General features: G+C 39.7%; 2 protein-coding genes across 3 annotated transcripts; one reads left to right on the top strand and one right to left on the bottom strand.

The window, feature by feature from the left end:
• The first annotated feature begins 3,128 nt into the window (after positions 1–3,128).
• Positions 3,129–12,943, top strand: gsg1 (germ cell associated 1). Its single transcript, XM_079457380.1, has 6 exons — positions 3,129–3,366; positions 3,450–3,742; positions 4,345–4,392; positions 4,488–4,652; positions 6,032–6,143; positions 12,331–12,943. The coding sequence occupies exons 2-6, from the start codon at positions 3,451–3,453 to the stop codon at positions 12,629–12,631; spliced, it is 918 nt and encodes a 305-aa protein (XP_079313506.1). The 5' UTR covers positions 3,129–3,366; position 3,450; the 3' UTR covers positions 12,632–12,943.
• Positions 12,944–16,323: 3,380 nt separating this feature from the next.
• On the bottom strand, positions 16,324–18,653 carry LOC306894836 (epithelial membrane protein 1). Of its 2 annotated transcripts, XM_079457672.1 has the most exons (6): positions 18,574–18,617; positions 18,224–18,273; positions 18,013–18,094; positions 17,743–17,845; positions 17,386–17,526; positions 16,336–16,764 (listed from the first exon to the last, which is right to left on the bottom strand). In XM_079457672.1, the coding sequence occupies exons 3-6, from the start codon at positions 18,088–18,090 to the stop codon at positions 16,604–16,606; spliced, it is 483 nt and encodes a 160-aa protein (XP_079313798.1). In that variant the 5' UTR covers positions 18,091–18,094; positions 18,224–18,273; positions 18,574–18,617; the 3' UTR covers positions 16,336–16,603. The 2 variants fall into 2 exon arrangements, with proteins under 2 accessions (XP_079313797.1, XP_079313798.1); XM_079457671.1 differs by lacking the exon at positions 18,224–18,273 and having other exon boundaries at positions 16,324–16,764; positions 18,574–18,653.
• Between the last annotated feature and the right edge of the window lie 3,660 nt (positions 18,654–22,313).

Below are 22,313 nucleotides of genomic sequence, written 5' to 3'. Positions count from 1 at the left end.
TCACCTCTGCATTGTGATCAAGAACATTCTCATCCGTATTTATCTCGACATTCACCTCTGCATTGTGATCAACAACATTCTCATCCGTATTTATCTCGACATTCACCTCTGCATTGTGATCAACAACATTCTCATCCGTATTTATCTCGACATTCACCTCTGCATTGTGATCAACAACATTCTCATCCGTATTTATCTCGACATTCACCTCTGCATTGTGATCAACAACATTCTCATCCGTATTTATCTCGACATTCACCTCTGCATTGTGATCAACAACATTCTCATCCGTATTTATCTCGACATTCACCTCTGCATTGTGATCAACAACATTCTCATCCGTATTTATCTCGACATTCACCTCTGCATTGTGATCAAGAACATTCTCATCCGTATTTATCTCGACATTCACCTCTGCATTGTGATCAACAACATTCTCATCCGTATTTATCTCGTCATTCACCTCTGCATTGTGATCAACAACATTCTCATCCGTATTTATCTCGTCATTCACCTCTGCATTGTGATCAACAACATTCTCATCCGTATTTATCTCGACATTCACCTCTGCATTGTGATCAAGAACATTCTCATCCGTATTTATCTCGACATTCACCTCTGCATTGTGATCAACAACATTCTCATCCGTATTTATCTCGACATTCACCTCTGCATTGTGATCAACAACGTTCTCATCCGTATTTATCTCGACATTCACCTCTGCATTGTGATCAAGAACATTCTCATCCGTATTAATCTCGACATTCACCTCTGCATTGTGATCAAGAACATTCTCATCCGTATTTATCTCGACATTCACCTCTGCATTGTGATCAACAACATTCTCATCCGTATTTATCTCGTCATTCACCTCTGCATTGTGATCAACAACATTCTCATCCGTATTTATCTCGACATTCACCTCTGCATTGTGATCAACAACATTCTCATCCGTATTTATCTCGACATTCACCTCTGCATTGTGATCAACAACATTCTCATCCGTATTTATCTCGACATTCACCTCTGCATTGTGATCAACAACATTCTCATCCGTATTTATAACGGAATTCACATCTGCATTTACAACAACAGCGTCATCATCATCCGTCAACACCACGCCATCGCAGCTTTGATTTAATGTAGCTTGTTCTGCTCCATTCACTTTATCGGTATCAGCGTCTATCTCTCCATCTACTACCGGAGCCGTAGACGCACTATTTTTGGCTTTTTCTGGGCATGCTCTAATAATATTCCACAGCCGAAATATTTCATCAAACCCGAAGTTGCAAAAATAACATAGTCAAAAAAAATAATCCACTTTAAATTTCATAACTATGTTTAGTTATTCAACATCATTCTTTAAAATAATTTAAACATGACGTCTAAAAGACACTACATGATGCAAACGAGGAGATCGACATCCCAAAGAAACTTTTTTAATCTTCTGTCATGATTCTGCTGCGTCATGTTTCTCTTAGTGTAGTGGCAGGATCATGACAGAACCTCATGTTTAATGTGGAGAGAGGCAATTATTATGGTCTTACAGACTCTCTCTCCTGTCTCGTCTTTGTTCTCATCCTCTCTTAACCCTCGTTATTGATTAATGCCCTACACCTGTTTCCCTCTTGATTTGCTCCCTTACTTAATGCCCTTGTGTCTTCTGTCTTGTGCTGGTTCATTGTGATTTGGTTGGTGAGTTCATGTCTTGTCAGTTTAGTTATTTGGAGTTCATGTCAAAAGTTAATTTAAGTCTTGTTTAAGTGTAGTTGTTTTAGTCCTGTCCTGTCATGTTATTGTATCCCTGTTTTGTTCTGTTACCCCCACGTGGGTCTATGTTTTATTATTTATTATTAAAATATGTTAACCCCTTACCTGCTGTCTGCACCTGGGTCCTCTCTCCGTGTCTCACCACGAGAATCATGACATCTTCGACATGATTTTTCCGTGCCTCGACAGCTCCCTTTCTAAGATTTCATCTTTAATGAACGGTGGTACGTTTGATAAAGTTATTCTCTTCGCTGGCTGCGCAAGAGTCAAGTCAAGTCAGCTTTATTTATATAGCACTTTTTACAATTTTCATTGTTACAAAGCAGCTGTACAAGAAAAAATGACTAAGTAAAACATAAAAGGTTATGGAATTCAAAACACAGGTCAAATATCAGACACACAATAAATTCCTATATGCAGTGTTAATTAAATAAGACTACCAAATTCTAGCAGCCCCTCCGGCCAGGCAAACAGTGCAAAACAGTATGAAAACGGTGGCGAGGAACCCAAAACTCCATTGGAGGAGAAAAAAAACCTCAGAGGGAAACCAGGCCAAACCAGGGGAGGCACCACTCGGATAAAAGAGTCATTTATTACAATACCATTTGCCACAACCTGATTGACTTTATCGACACTATCCATAAACAGCACAACGGCACCATTCATTCGAGACGCAGACAATATGCTCTCGTAACCAACCACCTCCGCTACGGCTAAAATACATTGTTTTTATTAATACTTTTATGTTTTATTTTATTTTGTGAAATCATCTCTTGTGTTCTACAGAGTAAAGAAAGTCTGGAAAGCTTAAATGAGAGGGATATTGATTTGTGTGTTTTATTTTTAAGTGAGATGAAGATGTCAGGCGACAGCTGACGCAAGTCGTGTGTTTGTTGTAAATCTCTGTGAGGTGAGATAAGATGAGGATGTCAACATCATTTCTACACTGCGTCTGATAAGAGTTTTCTGGTGAAACGACTGCAGTCTGTAACGTGTGTCTGTGTGTCTTTATCATTAAACCGCAGGTTACACTTTTACATGTGTTCAAAAACAACCCTGAAAGCTCAACTTACAAATCATACCGGTGTGAATCACAACACAGTGACTTCACCGCTGAAGGTTTTTAGTATTTTCTGATTTTTATTCATTTTTAACAAAGAAAGATACAGATTGCAGCCTTAACGTGTTACATTTTACTTTAGTACAAAACCAACAAAGTTTAAAGGCAACAGGTTCCCACGCAAATATCTATCTTCTCATTTTCAATCTCTTCTGTTTTCTGAGTCGAGTTGTGTGAAGAGTCTATTGGTGCTTTAATTCCATCTGAATGATATTCTGATTCAATGTGTGTCAGTGACAGAGAGGATCATGATGAAGGAGGATCATTGTCTCAGTTTGTGTTAGTGAACAGATTGACAGATTAGAGCTCAGGTTAATCCTCTGTGTGTGTGTGTGTGTGTGTGTGTGTGTGTGTGTGTGTGTGTGTGTGTGTGTGTGTGTGTGCGTGCGTGCGTGCGCGCGCGCGTGTGTCAGATTGAAATGATGATGTGAGACTCAACACTGAAGTAGAAATCCATCACTTGAGAGATTTTTCAGGTGAAGCAGATGCTTATGTGTAACAGATCAATGTCTTCAGGTGTTTTCAGGTACATTGACTTCACGTCTTCTTTACATTACAGAATGTCTCTTCTGTCGTATCTGCGTTCTCCGTCTTTGTCCTTCATTCAGACGTTGTTGTCGCTGCTGTTGTCGTTGGTTTCGCTTTCGTCGTCTCATTGGTTCGCTGGCCGTCAGAAAGTCCCGAAGCCCTTGTGTTCGCCGACCCGACGGCTCAGGTGCACTCCTGTCCCCGGCATGGCGGACAGCTCGTCCCAGTTCTCCTGGGAAACGGGAGACGACCGCTTTATATTCCCGACGTTCCACGCTGGGCTGTGGACCACCTGTGAGGAAAACATCTACACCGATGCCTGGGGTGAGAAACCAGAAATTCAGAAATTTTTTAAAGATATTTGGGTAACAGTTAACCAATTTCGACTTTATTTTACAAGTTATATGAAATATCAATTACAAGCTTTGTCTTTTTTCTCGGTTAATGAATTGCACTCAGAATATGTGATTGTAGAGAGATAGAAAGACATTTGGTAACACACAAATGAATATACAATATTATCATTTGTGTTGCATTGAGACACAATATTTCCAATCACAGTTATTAAGGCCATGATCATTGTCAATACAGATACTGTATATTGTGACAGTGCGAGAGATCTCTTCTCTTAAGAGGATTATTTCACATGTTGTAGTTTTTTACTCAGCTATGGAATGAAACAGCAGGACTTAACAAAGAATGTAGACGTTCAGTCAAGAACACATTGAAAATCATTGAAGCAGTAACTTTCTTCTTGTTACAATCATGCCGTCCAACGAAGCCGTCCTGACTTACAATGTAGCACAACTGTTACATTAATTCATTTAGTGATTGACGCTGTAATAGAGAAACAGAGAAGTTGACTTCTCACAGCGCTCACAGTGTTTCTTTACACAATTATCCATGGATGTGTTTGTGTGTTTCAGAGGAGAAGTGTCGCAGTTTCATGGCCCTGACGCCTGCATCTGAAAAAGGCAATGACACACACAAAAATCAAACACACAACATCACACCACATGTGTGTGCACCGTCCTTTGTGTCTGAAGCACATCTCTGTGTGTGTTTGTAGGAATCCTGTGGCTCTGTGTCGGGATGGAGTTGTTGTACATTGTTCTGTTGTCTGTCAGTTCGGTTCTATTGTTGCTGCAGTTGAGTTTGTCGCTCTGGTGTCCTCAGCAGCAGCGCTGGGGTCACTTACTGAACGCATTCGCTGCCGTCTGCACTGTTCTCGGAGGTACAACACACACACACATACTTGCAATCCATGATATAATTGCAAATTCTCTTTCAGAATTTGGACAGCAACCATTCTGGTTTCAATAGCGGTCATTCCACCAAGACTGAACTGTTCTCAGTTATCCTGAGAACCTGAGACTGGCTAGGGCGGCCTCTAAATCATCTGCACGCATCCTCCTGTCAACCACCCCATCCTCCTGTCCACCCTCAAGACTATAGGTGTCTAGGCACTAGGGTGATTTGAGTCTTACCTCTCAGAAATTGAATTCAGAGGATCCTGGAGGGGTGAGGTCTCATAATCCCAGCATCTCAGTAGATGGGTACCCCAGGGCTCAGTTCTTGGACCACTGCTCTTCTCCATGTACAAAACTCTTGTCCTGTCCATACTCGACTATTGCAATGCTCTACTGGCTTGTACAACCAGACCTCTAGAGATGATCCAGAGTGGTCTTCAACGAGCCAAAGAGAGCGCACATCATTCCTCTCTTCGTTAGGTTGCACTGGCACAATGTAGTCGATCGCATCCAATTCAAATATCTGCACCCCCATATCTTCACTCGCTTATTCAGACTTACTGTAGGAACCTGTCCGATCCCTGTGCTTTGCAATCAAACAACGTCTCTCACAAACTTTCTCTGGATATGTTCCACGACTCTGGAAACAATATCCCTCTTGCCACAAGATAAGCGGATTCTGTAGTTGTCTTTAAATTGACTTCCATAAACATCTGACCCATTAGTACAGTCTTATACTTCTTTTCTACTTTCCTTTCCCCCCACAAAAAATTAGCTTAATATACTCTGGTAGGCTAACTGAGACCAGTTTTACTGCAGCTATGCATTGTTGTTCTTTTGTTGCACAAATTGCTTCTAATGTTTTCCCCTAATTTGTAAGTGGCTTTGGATAAAAGTGTCTGCTTAATTACTAAATGTAAATGTAACAGCTAAGGGGCATTGTTAGGCATGTTAGCTGTTATAAAATACACTTATTCCACAGCCTTTTGGAATGCTTGATTCTGATTGGCCAGTCGAGACATTTGCAGGTTCTTTGTTCCCAGATAACAACCTCTCAAAACTAATAACACACGGTTATTAGTAACGGTTATTACATATGCATAGCAAGACCAAGAAACACAGATGCAACAATAGTGGCACACTGATACTTAGGATGTGTTACTTATCAGGTATTTTAAAACGGCTAAGAACGTGGCTCAACCAATCATATTCAAGGACCAGAACTGACGGTTTTATAAATATGTGTATGTGTTTGCATTTTCCCTTTCCATCTCTTTAGGTGTCTATCTTATTCTGTGTGTGTTGACATATTTTAAAAAGCACTTAGTAAATTTAACTGACTCTCTCTCTCTCTCTCTCTCAGGGTTGGTTGGGATGGTGGCTCATATGATGTACATGCAGGTTTTTCAGGTGACGATCTCTCACGGTCCTGAAGACTTCAAACCTCACAGTTATGGATACTCTTGGGCCTTTTTGTGAGTAAAACTTTACACCTGTTCTACCTTAACAAGATTTAAAATTATTCTAGCTCAAAGGGGAGGGAATCACCTCACAAGGATGGAGCGTGGCAGAGACTGAGCACAAGTTAGTTTTGGAATGAGTTTATCGCGAAAGTAGTAGCAAAAGTCAAGGCTGGAAAATTTGAAAATGCATTGACAGATTTGAAAGGTTGTAGATGCCTATTTGTGTTTGCAATTCAAATCTGAATCTAGGAAAAGGTGTAAATATGTGCTATGCATTTGTATCTGTCAATGTATTTTGTAATTGCCAGTTTACACATTTGTGACAATTGTTCTGCAACTACAAATTCAGAAGAAAGATTTTTTTGTCCTTGAGTGCAAATCTCAACATTCAACTTCAGTTTTTAATTTTACAAGTTTTCAGATTGGGTCTGTCAGTGTTTACTGTGCAGGTACAAATACTTACTTAACATTTTAACAAATTAAAATCTACATGCTCTCAAGTTTTGCTACTGATTTACCTTCATGGACCTGGACCAGCAGCCGCAATATCCGACACACACACTGCATCACCTCCATCAGATTCTTCCATAATTCACACGGAAACAATTCGATTCAATTCAATTGTATTTATATAGCGCTTTTCACAATGTGCATTGTTACAAAGTAGCTTTATAGGGGAAAATAAGAAAAAACGAAAAACACAAAAGAGGTTAAACACATTGCATGCTGTTAATATAACAAGTTCAATTATTCTAGAAAATAATATCTAATAAATGCAGTCTCCTGGTCGTTTATTTAGCATGTTTGCATTAAGTGAATGCTTGGCTGAAAAGATGTGTCTTTAATCTAGATAAGAATTGGGCGAGTGTGTCTGACTTGAATAGAGTCGGGAAGGCAATTCCAGAGTTAAGGTGCTACGTATGAGAAAGCTCTTAAAAGAACTTTAAAGTCAATACGATACTTAATGTGTAGCCAGTGAAGGGTTGATAACATTGGGGTTATATGATGGTATTTTCTGGTCCTGGTTAGAACTCTGGCAGCTGCGTTCTGAACTAACTGTAGTTTGTTTATTGTTGATGCAGGACAAACACTAAGTAGAGCATTACAGTAGTCAAGTCTTGAGGTCATAAATGCATGAATAAGCTTCTCCGCGTCAGCAACACACAGAATATTTCGTAACTTGGCAACATTTCTAAGGTGGAAGAATATTCTGCTCTCGTGTCTTTGGTCCGATAAGTAATATTTCAGTTTATTAGAATTTAAAAGAAGGAAATTACAAGTCATCCAATGTTTTATATCTTCAATGCACTCTGGGAGGTATCATCTGGTCTTGATGAGATATATAGCTGAGTATCATCTGCATAGCAATGGAAGCTAATACCATGTACCAAGAATAGCAAGGGACCTAGAACCGATCCCTGAGGTAATCCATAATTTACTTGCGTTAGATTTGATGATTCCCCATTTAAATGGACAAATTGATGTCTGTCTGATAAGTACGATCTGAACCATTGTAGTGCCTGTCCCTCAATACCGGTATAATTGTGTAAGCGATCTAGAAGTATGTTATGGTCTACGGTATCGAACGCAGCACTAAGGTCAAGCAGGACCAGGAGTGAGATGTTACCTTTATCTGATGCTATAAGCAGGTCGTTTGTAATTTTAACGAGTGCAGTTTCAGTGCGATCTAAACACTGACTGAAATTTTTCGTGCATGTTGTTATTTTGCACAACTGAGTGCACACTACTTTTTCTAGTTTTTTAGACAGGTAAGGGAGATTTCAAATCGGTCTATAGTTTCCTAGTTCATTTGGATCTAAGTTTGGTTTCTTGATTAGAGTCTTAATGACGGCCATCTTAAACGGTCCTGGGACATGGCCTAGATTAATTGACGAGTTGATAATGTTATAAATTGGCTCAATTGCAACAGGTAGTTACTCTTTTAATAATTTAGTTGGTATGGGGTCTAATAAGCAAGTTGTATGTTAAGATGTTGCTTTAAGTTGAATTAAATCTTCCTGTTTTATAGGTGAAAAACACTGTAGCCTTTCTTTTGGAGCGATGGTTGGTGCTAATTCATAGGACAGACTTGGAGGTTGAGTTTTTACTATTTGGTCTCGTATGTTTTCGATTTTCTCTGTAAAACATTTCATGAATTCATTGCTACCAAGGTGCGGCGGGATATCCTGGTCAGATGATGTCTGTTTATTGTTAATTTAGCAACCTTGGATTGTTTTTGTTAGTTTCTATCAGGTTACGGAGATGCTCAGACTTTGCTTATTTTAGTGCCACGCAATTTTAAAGACCTCTAATTGGGTTTGTTTCCATTTGCGCTCCAGTTTACGCGTTTCTCTTTTAAAGGCATGAGCGGTGCTATTGAATCATGGTGCTATGTTTTTCTCATTAATCTTTTTTTACTTCATAGGTGCAACAGCTTCTAACAGCTTCTAATATATTAGAGAAAATAGTGCCCAATTTGCTGGTCATGTTATCGAACGATTCTGTATTTATTGGTATGGTTATTAACAGTGTCAGATCTGGCAAGATCTTTGTGAAACTATCTTTTGCAGTCGAGGTAACTGTTCCCCCCTGTCGATAACGAGTTAAACAGCTGATTCCTGCAGTGCGCATTGTACATGTTATAAGATAGTGATCGGTGACATCGTTGCTTTGAGGTATTATATCTACACTCACCTAAAGGATTATTTGGAACACCATACTAATACTGTGTTTGACCGCCTTTCGCCTTCAGAACTGCCTTAATTCTACGTGGCATTGATTCAACAAGGTGCTGAAAGCATTCTTTAGAAATGTTGGCCCATATTGATAGGATAGCATCTTGCAGTTGATGGAGATTTGTGGGATGCACATCCAGGGCACGAAGCTCCCGTTCCACCACATCCCAAAGATGCTCTATTGGGTTGAGATCTGGTGACTGTGGGGGCCATTTTAGTACAGTGAACTCATTGTCATGTTCAAGAAACCTATTTGAAATGATTCGAGCTTTGTGACATGGTTCATTATCCTGCTGGAAGTAGCCATCAGAGGATGGGTACATGGTGGTCATAAAGGGACGGACATGGTCAGAAACAATGCACAGGTAGGCCGTGGCATTTAAACGATGCCCAATTGGCACTAAGGGGCCTAAAGTGGGCCAAGAAAACATCCCCCACACCATTACACCACCACCACCAGCCTGCACAGTGGTAACAAGGCATGATGGATCCATGTTCTCATTCTGTTTACGCCAAATTCTGACTCTACCATCTGAATGTCTCAACAGAAATCGAGACTCATCAGACTAGGCAACATTTTTCCAGTTTTCAACTGTCCAATTTAGGTGAGCTTATCCGCCTCGAGGTTGTGTGTGTTGTGGCTTCGCAAATGCTTTGCTGCATACCTCGGTTGTAACGAGTGGATATTTCTGTCAAAGTTGCTCTTCTGTCAGCTTGAATCAGTCGGCCCATTCTCCTCTGACCTCTAGCATCAACAAGGCATTTTCGCCCACAGGACTGCCGGATACTGGATGTTTTTCCCTTTTCACACCAATCTTTGTAAACCCTAGAAATGGTTGTGTGTGAAAATCCCAGTAACTGAGCAGATTGTGAAATACTCAGACCGGCCCGTTTGGCACCAACAACCATGCCACACTCAAAATTGCTTAAATCACCTTTCTTTCCCATTGTAAAATTCAGTTTGGAGTTCAGGAGATTGTCTTGACCAGGACCACACCCCTAAATGCATTGAAGCAACTGCCATGTGATTGATTGATTAGATAATTGCATTAATGACAAATTGAACAGGTGTTCCTAATAATCCTTTAGGTGAGTGTATATTGGTAAGATCGGCTCCGTGAGATATAATCAAGTCTAGTGAATGATTAAATCGATGAGTGGGTCCTTTGATGTTTTGTATCACTCCAAAAGATTGTAGTAGTTTTGTAAATGCCACTGCTAGTATATCGTCAGCGCTATCTACATGGATATTAAAATCTCAGACAATTGGTATTTTATCAACTTTAACCAATAGGTCCGATAAGAAGTCTGCAAACCCTGTTAGAAAATCAATGTAGGGACCATGGGGTCTATACACAGTAGCCAATGTAAAAGAAAGCAAAGGTTTTTTACTTTTGTTTGGAACAATTATGTTCAGCCCAAGCACTTCAAATGATTTAAATGTATGCTCTGTTCTCTGAGCTACAGTAAGAAAGTCTCTAAAGATTGTAGTGACACCACCACCTCGACCAACCGGACGTGGCTCATGCATATAACAGTAGCTTGGTGGGGTACACTCATTTAGACCCAAGTAATCATTTGGTTTAAGCCAGGTTTCGGTAAGACAAAGTATATCAAAACTGTTGTCTGTGATAATTTCATTTACAATAACTGCGTTTGAATTTAGTGATCTAATATTAAGTAGGCCGAACTTTATGAATTGGTTGTGTAGCCAATGTCAATAATTTATGCACACCTAAGTCACTTGCACTATTTTAGTCTAAATTATTATCTGTTCATATCCACCTGTACATTAATGTTCATAGTATATAGCCATCTGTATATATTGTTCATAGTATGTACCTTCTGTCATATTTTCATAGAACATTCCTACTGCAAAATATTTTTATAGACCATGCCCACTGTATCATATTCTCTCATATACTATTCTGTATTTATTCTAACGGTATATCCTGCACTTGCTAACTGCACTTCTGGTTAGACCTAAACTACATTTCCTTACACTGTACTTGTATATGTTTAATGACCATAAAGTTGAATCTAATCTAATCTAATTTATTACAATGTCTTCGGGTTTAATCACGATCAGATTTTTTCTCTGACTTCTGCCAAAATTATTATTTTGTAGATTATTAGGGCGATAGATACGGTCTCTATATATTTGGAAGCAGATACATTGATAACATTTGAGTGGGAGGAACACAGATGGTTAAAGTTTTGACTTACCGGTGGGAGACATAGTCAAACACCTGTTAAGGTTTCTTTATGTCTGTCTGTAGGTCAACATGAATAAAACCCTGTGGATGGATTCACAAAACTGTTTTAGAGAAAATTTTAGAACCATAGATAAAGTAAAGGAAGTTCTTAAGAATGTTCTTAATTGCAATTCTCAATTATGAAGTGTTTTGAGAATAAAAGGTCAGGCTTTGTAATGATTATACTATAAGACTAACAATACATTTGTCAATTTGTTCTACTTTTTGTAACAAGCTATTTGTGACTCGAATTCTAAAGCAAGCGACGACATTAACAAAGATTATAGGTAAAGTATATTTATATCATGACATAAAGTAAGGCAGTTAGACCTGATCATCTACAAAAGAATATAAAATGCATAATTAGCATGAAACACCACCAAATATATGTAAAAAACTCCTTTTACCTTTTGAGATTTAAGACAACGGTGGGCGTGGGTATTCTAATTTATAGATTATATTTACAACAATAAAGCCGTTCTCATTGACATATTTTTGGTTTCTATTGACTCTACAAAATTCTTAATGATAATCTTAAATCTAATTATTTTTTACTTTGCCTTGTTGTGCAGCACTGTCGAGCTTGTGCAGAGGCTGCAGTTTTTGCCAGAGGGGATCTGGAATCTCCTGGTTAGGCCTGGTCTCCCTCTGAGGTTTATTTCTTCTCCAATGGAGTTTTGTGTTTCTTACCACCGTTTGCATACTGTTCTGCACTGTTTGCCTGGCCGGAAGGGCTGCTAGAATTTTATAGTCTTATTTAATGAACACTGCATATAGGAATTTATAGTGTGTTTGATATTTGACCTGTGCATATTTACAGACGAAGTGTGTTCATGTTTAAATATCCAAACAGTTTCTGGATAACAGTTTCCGGTTTGTACTCATTTAATTCAGGAGTCACCTGTCGTACAGTGAAATGAATGCCGCTCACTCTGAGAGACCGTCCCTGCGCCGCTGCTCTGCCGTGTCCATGCCAGATTACCACTAAGTGACTAAATCAAGACACAGACTTCCTAAATTAGAAACACTGCTCTTTTTTTGTGCGGGCCAGAGAATGAATATAGCACTCTGTATATCTGGCCCTGGTCTCTGTGAGGACAGACAGAATAAATCTCCTTCAGTTGAATTGAACAGACACACTTTTGACTAGCAAGCCTCTCAATGTTTGAAAGATCAATGCGTCTGATGTTTTGTGTTGCTGTGTTGCAGCGTTGCGTGGTTGGCCTTCACCTGCTGCATGTCTTCTGGAGTTTCTACACTCAACATCTACACCAAGACGTTTCTGATGCCTGGACGGGAACACAAGAGTGTGTTTTACCCCTGTAAGAACTTCACTTTCCCTCCACAATGTCCTCTTGTGTCTCCTCTCTCTCCGTACGTCTCACCTCCCCTTCCACCATCTCCCCCCACCTGCCCTGCACCTCTCTCGCCCGCTCTCTCTCTCCTCCAGCCCCCCGCAGCATTCCTTCTTTCTCCGGCGAGCTCGGACGAGGACTTCAGTCCCCTCTGATGTCTGATACATCTTTCATCTTGTACTCTTACCTTTGAAAAACAGTTTTCTTTGTGTGATGACCGCTTCTGTACATGCTTGATGTGCGTTTGTTTGCAAGATTTCATTTCAGTCTGAAGTCTGTACTGACAGGGTTTCTCTTTGACCTGCGTTTATCTGCATGTTTTTATTTTGACCTTTTTACATTTCAATACGTCATGAATAAAAAACTGTTTTGCCTTTTTTTCACCTGAATGTTGTTTCTCCAAACGCTTTATATTTGATCGACACGTTTACTCCGTTTTATAATAAATGTCTCCAGCATCATCACACACAATATTGTGATGGATTTCATAGTAATTTTTGTCTCTGCAAAGTCATTTTAATGGAATGAGGTTAATTTAGTCAAATCTTTCTCATGTTATTGTCATGAAGTATACGGGAGTAAGATGGAGAATGAGACAGGTTTATTAAATACAGAGAAAATTTGACCGCCGTAGCAGAAAACTCAGGGGAGACAAAAGCCTCGAGCGCTCGGCCAGTACACCTCAAAAGGCAATCAATAACAACCTGCACAGAGAGTCAAAACTGACGGAGCTACCATCATGAAAGTCCCGGGACTGTAGGTCAAAAGTTCTTAATGAAAGTCCCAGTAGTCCAGTGCTGGACTGGTAATCTTGCATACCGGGCAAATGCCCGGTGGGCCGACGAACTTGGGGGCTGATATAATATTATATTTTTTTAATCGGCCAACAACCGGCCCATAAAGCAGGGACAGCGGCCCATTGGTTCATTTTCCATACTGACACTGGGCTGGCCCAATCATCTCTTAACAGACTCCACCCCCCCCCCAGTTTCTCGTGTCAGATGCAGTCAGTGTCTTATAGAGTGTTCACACCAAACGCAGTAAATCGCGATATTAGCGTCTAGTTGGACGCTTGAACATTTTGCTTTTACTCGCTTAATTCGTGTCATGGAGGGGCTTCTGTCAGGCGGCGCCCGTCTAATTGCGAAATGGCGGACATGGATTTACTTGAGAGGATAGCTGCGCATTATGTGCTATGGATGGCTGAAGAACGACGTACACTCGTTCGGCGCCATGTCTGGGTCCATCAAATCCACGCGGCGCGAATTTTCGCCAAAGTTCAGATTTTTCAACTCGTGCGAACTATGGGAAGCCAAATAATCCAAAAGTGGGACAAGACAGCGGGTATTACAGAGCTTGCGCCGCTCTGACATGTCATCTGCGCGATTCAATCGCCCAGCCAGCCGACTCCTCGTCAGTGCACACGTTATTTAAACAGCGCAAACCGTACACTCAAATGTACAATAAAGAAACCCCTCATTTCTTAAAAACATTTACATTTGTTTACATTTACACAAGTCTATCAGTTTTTCCCTACAGAAGACAAAGGAAATCAGGATGAAATGAATAATATTTTTTTATTATTATCTTTAATAGTGTACAAGTAAACGGTAGTGTTTTGCATCGATACTTTGAGGAACTGCACATATGTATAGACTCTATACTATAGAGGCTACGGAAAGACCTGTACAAAGCAGAAACTTCAATGACTTCCAATATCGTAGTCTTGAGGAGAACGCCAACCTCCTGGAAATTATATAGGACAGTTTACATGTTCAGGTAATTAATTTTATTATTGTAGTACGTTTTGCGCCTAGCCATTTTACCTCAACTATTTATGTTAATAATAGCAGAGGTTTATGGGTAAAATGTAAATGAGTGGCGCCAAATGAACATTGTATATGTTTTAATTGGTCAGTGCAGCTGATTGGTTGGTGCCACGCTGCCCATCGGTTGGCGATAGGAAATTGAATCGCGCAGATGACATGTCAGCGCGGCGCGAGCTCTGTAATACCCCGCTGTCTCATCCCACTATTGGATTGTTTGGCTTCCCTTACTAACGCTCAATTTGCGTGAATCACACCACAAGTAGGTGTAGGTCCATAACCAGGGAGTCAGTCAAGAGAGAGTGAGTACACTGGTCCACTTGCACTGGTACACTGGTCCATGGCACTTAGTTCTCAGCTTTGTAGGTTTTTGGGGGAATGGAACAGTAGATATGCATATCTACAGGGACCGCAAGGATGGTGTACTGGTTGGTTTTGTCCGACCCATTGTGGTGGGCCGGTCTGAGTAAAAATGCCAGGGCCCTTTTTTAGTCCAGCCCTGCAGTAGTCAGTATAAAAAACTCCAAGAAACCAAAGGCGGAAGCGCAATGGAGAAGGTATTCACACACTGAGTTGGGTAAGTAATCCTGGAGAGATTCACGCCGTGTGGTAAATCCAGCAAGAACAGTGTCTGTAGTCATTATGATTCCTCCAGTGGTTATTCACACAGTGAGTTGAGTAAGTAATTCTGGAGAGTCTCATGCCATGTGGTAAATCTAGGAAGAACGGTGTCTGTAGTCAGTATAATTCCTCCGGTGGGTTCACAGAGAGCAGCGAGAGTGATGCGAGGTTCGGTGACAGATGATCCATAGAATCCTCCGGAATAGACGCATCCGCAAACACCAGGGTATACACGTCTCTGAGAGGACCCAGCAGAAAGCAGATAATCCGGCCGGGATAGGAGGCAGCGGTCGCTGAGAACAGTAGAGAGAGAGGTACCCAAGAAACCCGGAAGTGCGCTAAAACCTGGAGTCAAGACAGGACAAGGTGAGTCAAAGGGTAACACGGTTAGAACTAGAAAAGCCAGAAGGCTAAAAAATTTATTTAGGTATTAATATTTTCACAAAGACAGGCAAGACTAGGTCTGGTCTAAACACTAAAGGTCTGACAACGGGCAAGGGGGAACACACAGTATATAAAGGAAACGGGACTAATGAGAAAAGGAGAAACCATCCATGTGCAATAGTGAGGGAGACGAGAGACCAGGTGAGAGGAATAATCTAATTAACAACTAAGGTGAAATTAGCGGGAAAAAAGAAAGCACGCGGGAACCGGACACGTGAGAGCCGTCAGACATAACAAAAGTCAGGAAAACACAGACAACATAGGGAGTGCTAGACCCGAGACCTGACAGTTATTACATTTGACAGGGATGAAATACCAAAAGCCCTTTAATGGTCCATAACATGATCATATAGATTTGAACACAAACTTGTCAGGACTCTGTCCTTCCTGTCTTGAGTTCTCTAGCTCACTGGGCAGAGTCATGACATTGCCACGTCTTTCGGGTTTCTGTTTTGTTATGTGTGGAGACACGTGGCTTTATGTTGTTACTTGGCGCCACGTGTCAGCCCCGCCCTCCTTTCTCCCGTAATTGTTTCATTAGGGGTTCATTCCCATCACCTGTCACCACTCTCCCAATGTGATTACTCCTCGTTGTCTCCCTTTATATAGTCCCAGTTTCCCTCTGTTCTGTGTTTGGATGGTTTGTGTTTGTTATCAACACTAGATGTCTTGCGCTCACGGTAGTCTCCCCGTATACGCTTTCTTGCGTTGTTGGATTACCCTGGTTCCTGTTTACAGTTTGTGAATTTATTATTTTCACTTTTCTAAAGACCTTGTTTTGTTTGGTTCCCCTCGTGGGAGGTGTTTGTTTGCCTTGTTTTTTGCTTCATGTTTTCTCTATTGTGGGTGTTTTATTTAATAAAAGTTTCTCATCTGGGTTCTGTCCAAACCGCTTTGTGACAAAACTGTTATCAAACCTTGAGCCAGTAAAAAAAAAATTAACAGCTACTATGAATATGACAAACACAGTCGGATGAAAACAAACATTCCGCTTTATTCTGAAAAACAGTGACATGCTCAAAAAATAAAGATTTAGACATCAATGTATGAGTTATTTCTGTTAAATTATATTATCATAAATCATAAAACATCTACAAACATGTGAAAACAACATGAAAGGTTTTGTCTACATACATGAATATATTACATGTACACAAAATCTAATCCAAATGGACGTTTCTTTCAGATTCTTGTAAGTGATTTATTTATGCAAACATGCCAAGTGTGTGTGTGTGTTCATGCTGTTTTCTTGCGCAGGATGAAGTAAATCACAGAGGAGATGAAGGTGAGACAAACAGAGATCCAGGCGATTATAAAGGACGGTCCATACACCCCGTCCTTTTCATCTTTATGGAATATTTCAGTGTAGATGGATGCTGCGATCATGATACACAACCCTGTAAGACACACACACACACACACACACGTTTGTCTAATGATTTCTCATTCCCTTTATATGAACCTCAAAGAAAAACATTTCTGAAGTAAACATGAGGACACAGAAAGTGGGTGTAATATGTGTTTTATGAGGACAAACACAATCTCATTCTCTATTTGAATCAATCTTTGTTCAAAACAAACATGATGATTGTGTGTGTGTGTTTGTTGTCACTGTTATGAAATGTGCTTGATTATTTATTTATTAGTCTGTTTTAGGTTTTGACCATTATGAAGATTAACTGCCATACAAACAGTCTTTTGTTTTGTGTGTGTACTTCATTTGTTAAATAATTGTCACTATTTGTGATTATTTAAATTTTTAATTTGACACTTGCAGTATAAGGTTCATTTACCAAACAACTTTGAGTGTTCATTTAATTAATGAAGAAAATGCCATAACAGCCTAACAGAAGAGACTGAGTGATGACAGAATGAAGTTGTGTGTCCAGATGCAGACTCACCTGGAATGACTTTGATCAACACACAAAAATACAAAGCTGATACGACTCGAACGACGGAGAAATGTCATCTGAACATGACAGTAAGTGATGTTGCTGTGTGTGTGTGTGTTTACTTACAGGCCAGCAGCTGAAAGGCTCCAGTAAACAGAAAGCGTTTTCCTTTAGGTAGTGTGTAGAGCTGTGCGACGAACACAAACAGACCCAAAATGCAGAAAATACACGCCAGGACAGACGTCGCCTGCACCGCCTGCAGATAGTCTGAAACACAACACGTGTTCATCATCCACAGCATCACACATTTAAAACAACTAACACTTGAATAAAACACATGACGAATCCATCAAATTGGTTTTGCTGCTAACTACACACAGACTTTCACATTCCCACTTCATTTGAAGCATTAGATGGTGGGGTGGAGTTATATGAAATAACGTGATGAATAGGGTGTGTGTGTGTAAACTGATGTGCACAAACCTTGAGGATAATGTGCAGGAATCTGAGTGTAGTTCCACATCCCACCGGTCCAAACCCACCGAGACCAAATATCCGTAGACAATGTGTTAGTCATCCACCAGGCCTACAAACACACAACACACACAATGAAAATCAAAATCAACATTATAACACAGCACTGCTCAATAAAGCCCCGCCCCTAAAACAAAGATGAGAATTACATGATACAGTATACACTTTATACAGTAAGTGCCACAATGTGCAGTGTGTGTGTGTGTGTTTGTGTCTTACATTGTGTATGGTGGCGGCCAGCAGCAGTGCGATACAGACGATGTGGAGGATGAAAATGGCAGCGAGTAAAACCAACATGATACTAAAAAGAGAACAAACAAAAAAAGAACAATTCAGTGATTTGACTTTTACGACAGTAAATACACACATGCTGTTCTAACACTGTGTGTGTGTGTGTGTGTGTTACACAGGTATAAATGAATGTCTTTACAGCTAGATGAGTTGAAACTTGTCTTCAGTATTCCACACAACAGCCACTCCCTGACAAGAGACATGCGAGTGTATCCACGCACACACACACACACACACACACACACACGATTTCTTTATCAACATGCTGTTTGTTCTTATTAATGCAGAAAACAAGGAGAAGAAAGAAGAGTTGTTGTTTCTTAGCAAACACTAACACACAAGCAACATCACAGTTTAACTGACCCTTGCAGAGACGAACATCAAAAGCACACAAACACAAAACAGTTTTCACACACTTTGCTGTGGAGGTTCGTTGAGCAGCAGAAAACAGAGCCGGACTTGATCAGAAGAGAAAGTTTGAGATCTTACCTTGTAGAGCAGAGTTAAGGTCACAGATACAGATGTGTGTGTGTGATGAGGTGTGTGTGAACTGCCACTCAAATCATCTCAATCATTAACCCCTCCCTCTAAAACAAACCCCACCCACTCCTCTCAATAACTCATCCCTTGATTGGACTGCGCTCTGGTGTGTGTGTGTGTTTAAGGGTGTAACAGGGTTGAGGTGTTCTCCTGTCAGCTCTGTTAAATGCTGTTGCCCAGAACAATCACACAAATACATGGAAAATTATAACTGACACACACACATTGTACACTCTATATGTTATTCATTGGTAAATTATGTTTATTTTCTGACTGATTGTTTAAATGAAAGCAAGACAGATGTTTCATAATGTCATAATAACTACAGACACAAACACATAACGTGATGTGCAGCAGCTGTTCTTATATACTTGATGTGTGTGTCTGTGGGTGATACGAGGTGTTGTTGAATTTAATATCATGTAATAATGACAATGATGCTTTTCATTTGAGCTTTTTAAGTAAAAATGTGATTTAAGTGTCTGTTGACAAACTGCTTACATCACCCAGAAACCACACACAGATGCAAACAGCCGTTTGTTTTACAGCAGGACATTAGAACAGACTTACACTGATTTTATATCAGATTAATGACATTAAATCCCCAACCATCACACTAACATGTGCATGACATTACACTGTAAGAAAAATATCATTTGAAGGATTTGAGTCTTTTATTTTGTCAAATATCGTCAAAAGTGGGTTCACAAATTAAACTAAACAAGAAACACACACACACCCTTTGAGAGAGATCACACTCACGCCCATGAGAACAGATTTGAAAATGTTGTTCAACCAGATTTCAGCTCTGTGTGAGAACAAGAGTCTCCTGCCTCAATACAAATCCATCACAGTGTGTGTGTGTGAGGTCCAATGGCTCCACAAAGATAGTCACAGCAGTCATGTAAACACATTATAAATGAAAGTAAATGATGTTCATTTGAAAAGCATGAAGGGTTTGTGTGATTGTTTGGTTTAGGGGCTACAGGATTCAATAAATCATTATGACCATAGAAAGACCCCTTAAAACATGTGTGTGTGTGTGTGTGTCCTGACTGTTGATTGTCTGTTTTGAAATGGGTATGAGAAGGTTCGAGCACTCCCATATTTCAGGATTCATACATGTTAGCGCACGCACACACAGAGGATGGGTTACACGTTTCTCCACCACACCCCACTGCTTGACACACACATTTTTATGACTAACGTAGCAACCCAAGTGTTTACTAACATAAACAAAGCTTCTGAATAGTGCCGTAATTCTGTAGTTCTGACACTGTTGTATTTTCTCATGTAAATGTCAAAGTTTACATTTACTGTAAGAGACTTTTGTTATAATAACAGCTCATGAAGTGGGATATTAGTGACTGTTACAGTGAGTGTATATTGTCAAATCACAGGTACATTTATATATGTGCAAATAAGATAAAAAAGAACAGATCACTGATGCCAGCTTTTTGTTGTCATTTTTAACATTTTATTTAATTTTTATATTCAAATGTCAGTGAAAAGAGATGTCGAAAATAACTTGTAAAAATCAATCTGCTGCATGTGCAGTATTATGTTCATTGATTAAGCTCATATTTGGTATATTTTCTTGAAGGCTTTTTTAAGTATAATAGCTCTATATGTGAAGTCTCATTTATAAAACTGCGTGTAGGATTCTTACTTAAAGTGTACGTGCGCCTGAAAGCCAGAAAAGTGTATGGTGTAATATATTCAGATTTATAAAACTGTGCGTGCAATGTTGCGCAATATTCACTTTATAAATCACAGATCACACAGTAAGTGTGCATACGTGAATCAGCCTCATATCCCGCCCTGTACACGCCCATTCTACCATACATAGTCAATGCAAAGCATCTTATTTGTATATTAATATGCCTGGCATCCAATCCGATTGTTAAGCCTGACTTCACACATCCTAACGGAAAATAACCCTTAAATTATGTAAAACTGCCGAGAAGCCACAATCCCATCATTTAACTCACACATGAGATTTACTACGATTTACAAATGAATCATTGATCATTATAATAATATATATATAATAATGTTTTCAGCCTTTAGATCGATCATTAATACCTAATTAAAATCACATCATTCATCAGTGGTGTCCTTCACCTGACATAACAATTGAACCTTCATTCTTCATTCCAGTTTTGGTATGATCATAATTAGGATTTATAACGAGGACATAATGAGAAACTATTGTGCGAGAGCTCAACGGCTGTATTTCCACACTTTGACATTTAATGATTATGCTCAGTATTTAAGGAAAATATAGTATTTAACACTGTGTTCTGCAGTTATCGTATGTGTCCCTTTTCATCACCTCCTCTTCGTGATCATGTGGATCTTGACGGATATGAGGTGAAATGATTAATACTTATAATCGTTTTTATCACTTGAGTTCACTAACTCACCATGTGTGTCGCACTGGTCAGAGTTTACTTACAGGTGCACATTCTCACGTCATGTGTGTTTCTAATAGACCACACACCCTTAGTGGTGTACAGACGTTTCCAGCCCCGTTTCGTGTGTACGCAACGTTAATAAAGGAGACCCCAGAAGGAGTTCTTAGCCTGATGACATCGGTATAAATACGTGTTTTATATCGCAAAATACATGTCTTCTAATATTTTCAATTGTTGCGCATACCATTGTGTGAGGAGAAGTTTAGGCCTTAAATATTGAAATGTGTCTTATGAACACTATACTGAAACAAACACATCGATCTGCACTTCATTCACATGTATTAATGAAATATATCTTACAAAATTACTGACTTCATTCAAAGGTCTAACTGCAATCTTTTACGAACACTATCAAAATTGATTCACATACATGCTAAACGCCTCTTATAAACACTATAGTGCACTTCTGAGGCAACATATTTCAGATTTAGGTGATGAAAGACTTCAGTGTAGTTGATGAGAGCTTATTTCATTTCACTTCAGTTTGATTTGAGCCCATGCAGGCAAACCTTTGTATGACATCTGTTGTGTCGCAAAACGAAGTGTTTGGAGTTTAATGTGGTTGTTTAAATTTGTCACTGTTGACACTGTCACAGCTGGGCAGCCAAAAGACCCCGTTATACCTAAACCGAAAGATATATATGCAGTAATCTGTCGAGACATCAGAACCAGCGACAAGTTACATGTGCTGTCAGATATGACTGTTCTCAGCGGGTCGGGAATCGTGACCAGTGCGATCAAGCGATGGAGAACAGTTTTAAACAGTTCCACCTCAGATTGTCAGTTTAAACAACCACATTGTGCTCTAACAAACTCTTAAAACTACATTTTGCGACACAAGTAGTGATGTTAGGATCTGTGCCGAGGCTGCGGAGCTTGTGTTGAGTAATCCTGGAGGCTTTCAGTGAAGCGCGAATCTTACCGATGTGTTTACAGCCATTTAAACCAAGTTATACAAGCACATTCAATGCCCTGCGCCCAGTTCAACTCGAGACACTTTACAGCTCTAGAAGAAGAAGAAGATCAATATTGCCCCTTACGCCTATTATGACCAGATCATTGATTTACACACATTTAATAGCCTCATTCATTTCAAGCCAATACGTTTATTTCACAGTTTGTTATGTTATACAATCATTATATACCACCAGAAAATACACTTTATATTAATATTAATAGATTAGTGGAAATATGTCAAAGCCTTAACTGGCA

This window comes from Barbatula barbatula, assembly GCF_947034865.1.
Source record: "Barbatula barbatula genome assembly, chromosome: 5".
In the NCBI taxonomy this organism is placed as follows: Eukaryota; Metazoa; Chordata; class Actinopteri; order Cypriniformes; family Nemacheilidae; genus Barbatula; species Barbatula barbatula.
This window is presented reverse-complemented; position numbering and strand designations above follow the sequence as displayed.

Bases quoted from the DNA above. Each gene is read 5' to 3' on its own strand.
- gsg1 (XM_079457380.1), top strand. From the start codon at position 3,451: ATGTCTCTTCTGTCGTATCTGCGTTCTCCGTCTTTGTCCTTCATTCAG. The intron at 4,393-4,487 runs GCAATGACACAC...GTGTGTTTGTAG, and splicing joins GACGCCTGCATCTGAAAAAG to GAATCCTGTGGCTCTGTGTC. The intron at 6,144-12,330 runs GTGAGTAAAACT...GCTGTGTTGCAG, and splicing joins GGATACTCTTGGGCCTTTTT to CGTTGCGTGGTTGGCCTTCA.
- LOC306894836 (XM_079457671.1), bottom strand. From the start codon at position 18,090: ATGTTGGTTTTACTCGCTGCCATTTTCATCCTCCACATCGTCTGTATC. The intron at 17,527-17,742 runs GTTTGTGCACAT...GTTGTGTTTCAG, and splicing joins TCCTGCACATTATCCTCAAG to ACTATCTGCAGGCGGTGCAG. The intron at 16,765-17,385 runs GTAAGTAAACAC...TGTGTCTTACAG, and splicing joins AGCCTTTCAGCTGCTGGCCT to GGTTGTGTATCATGATCGCA.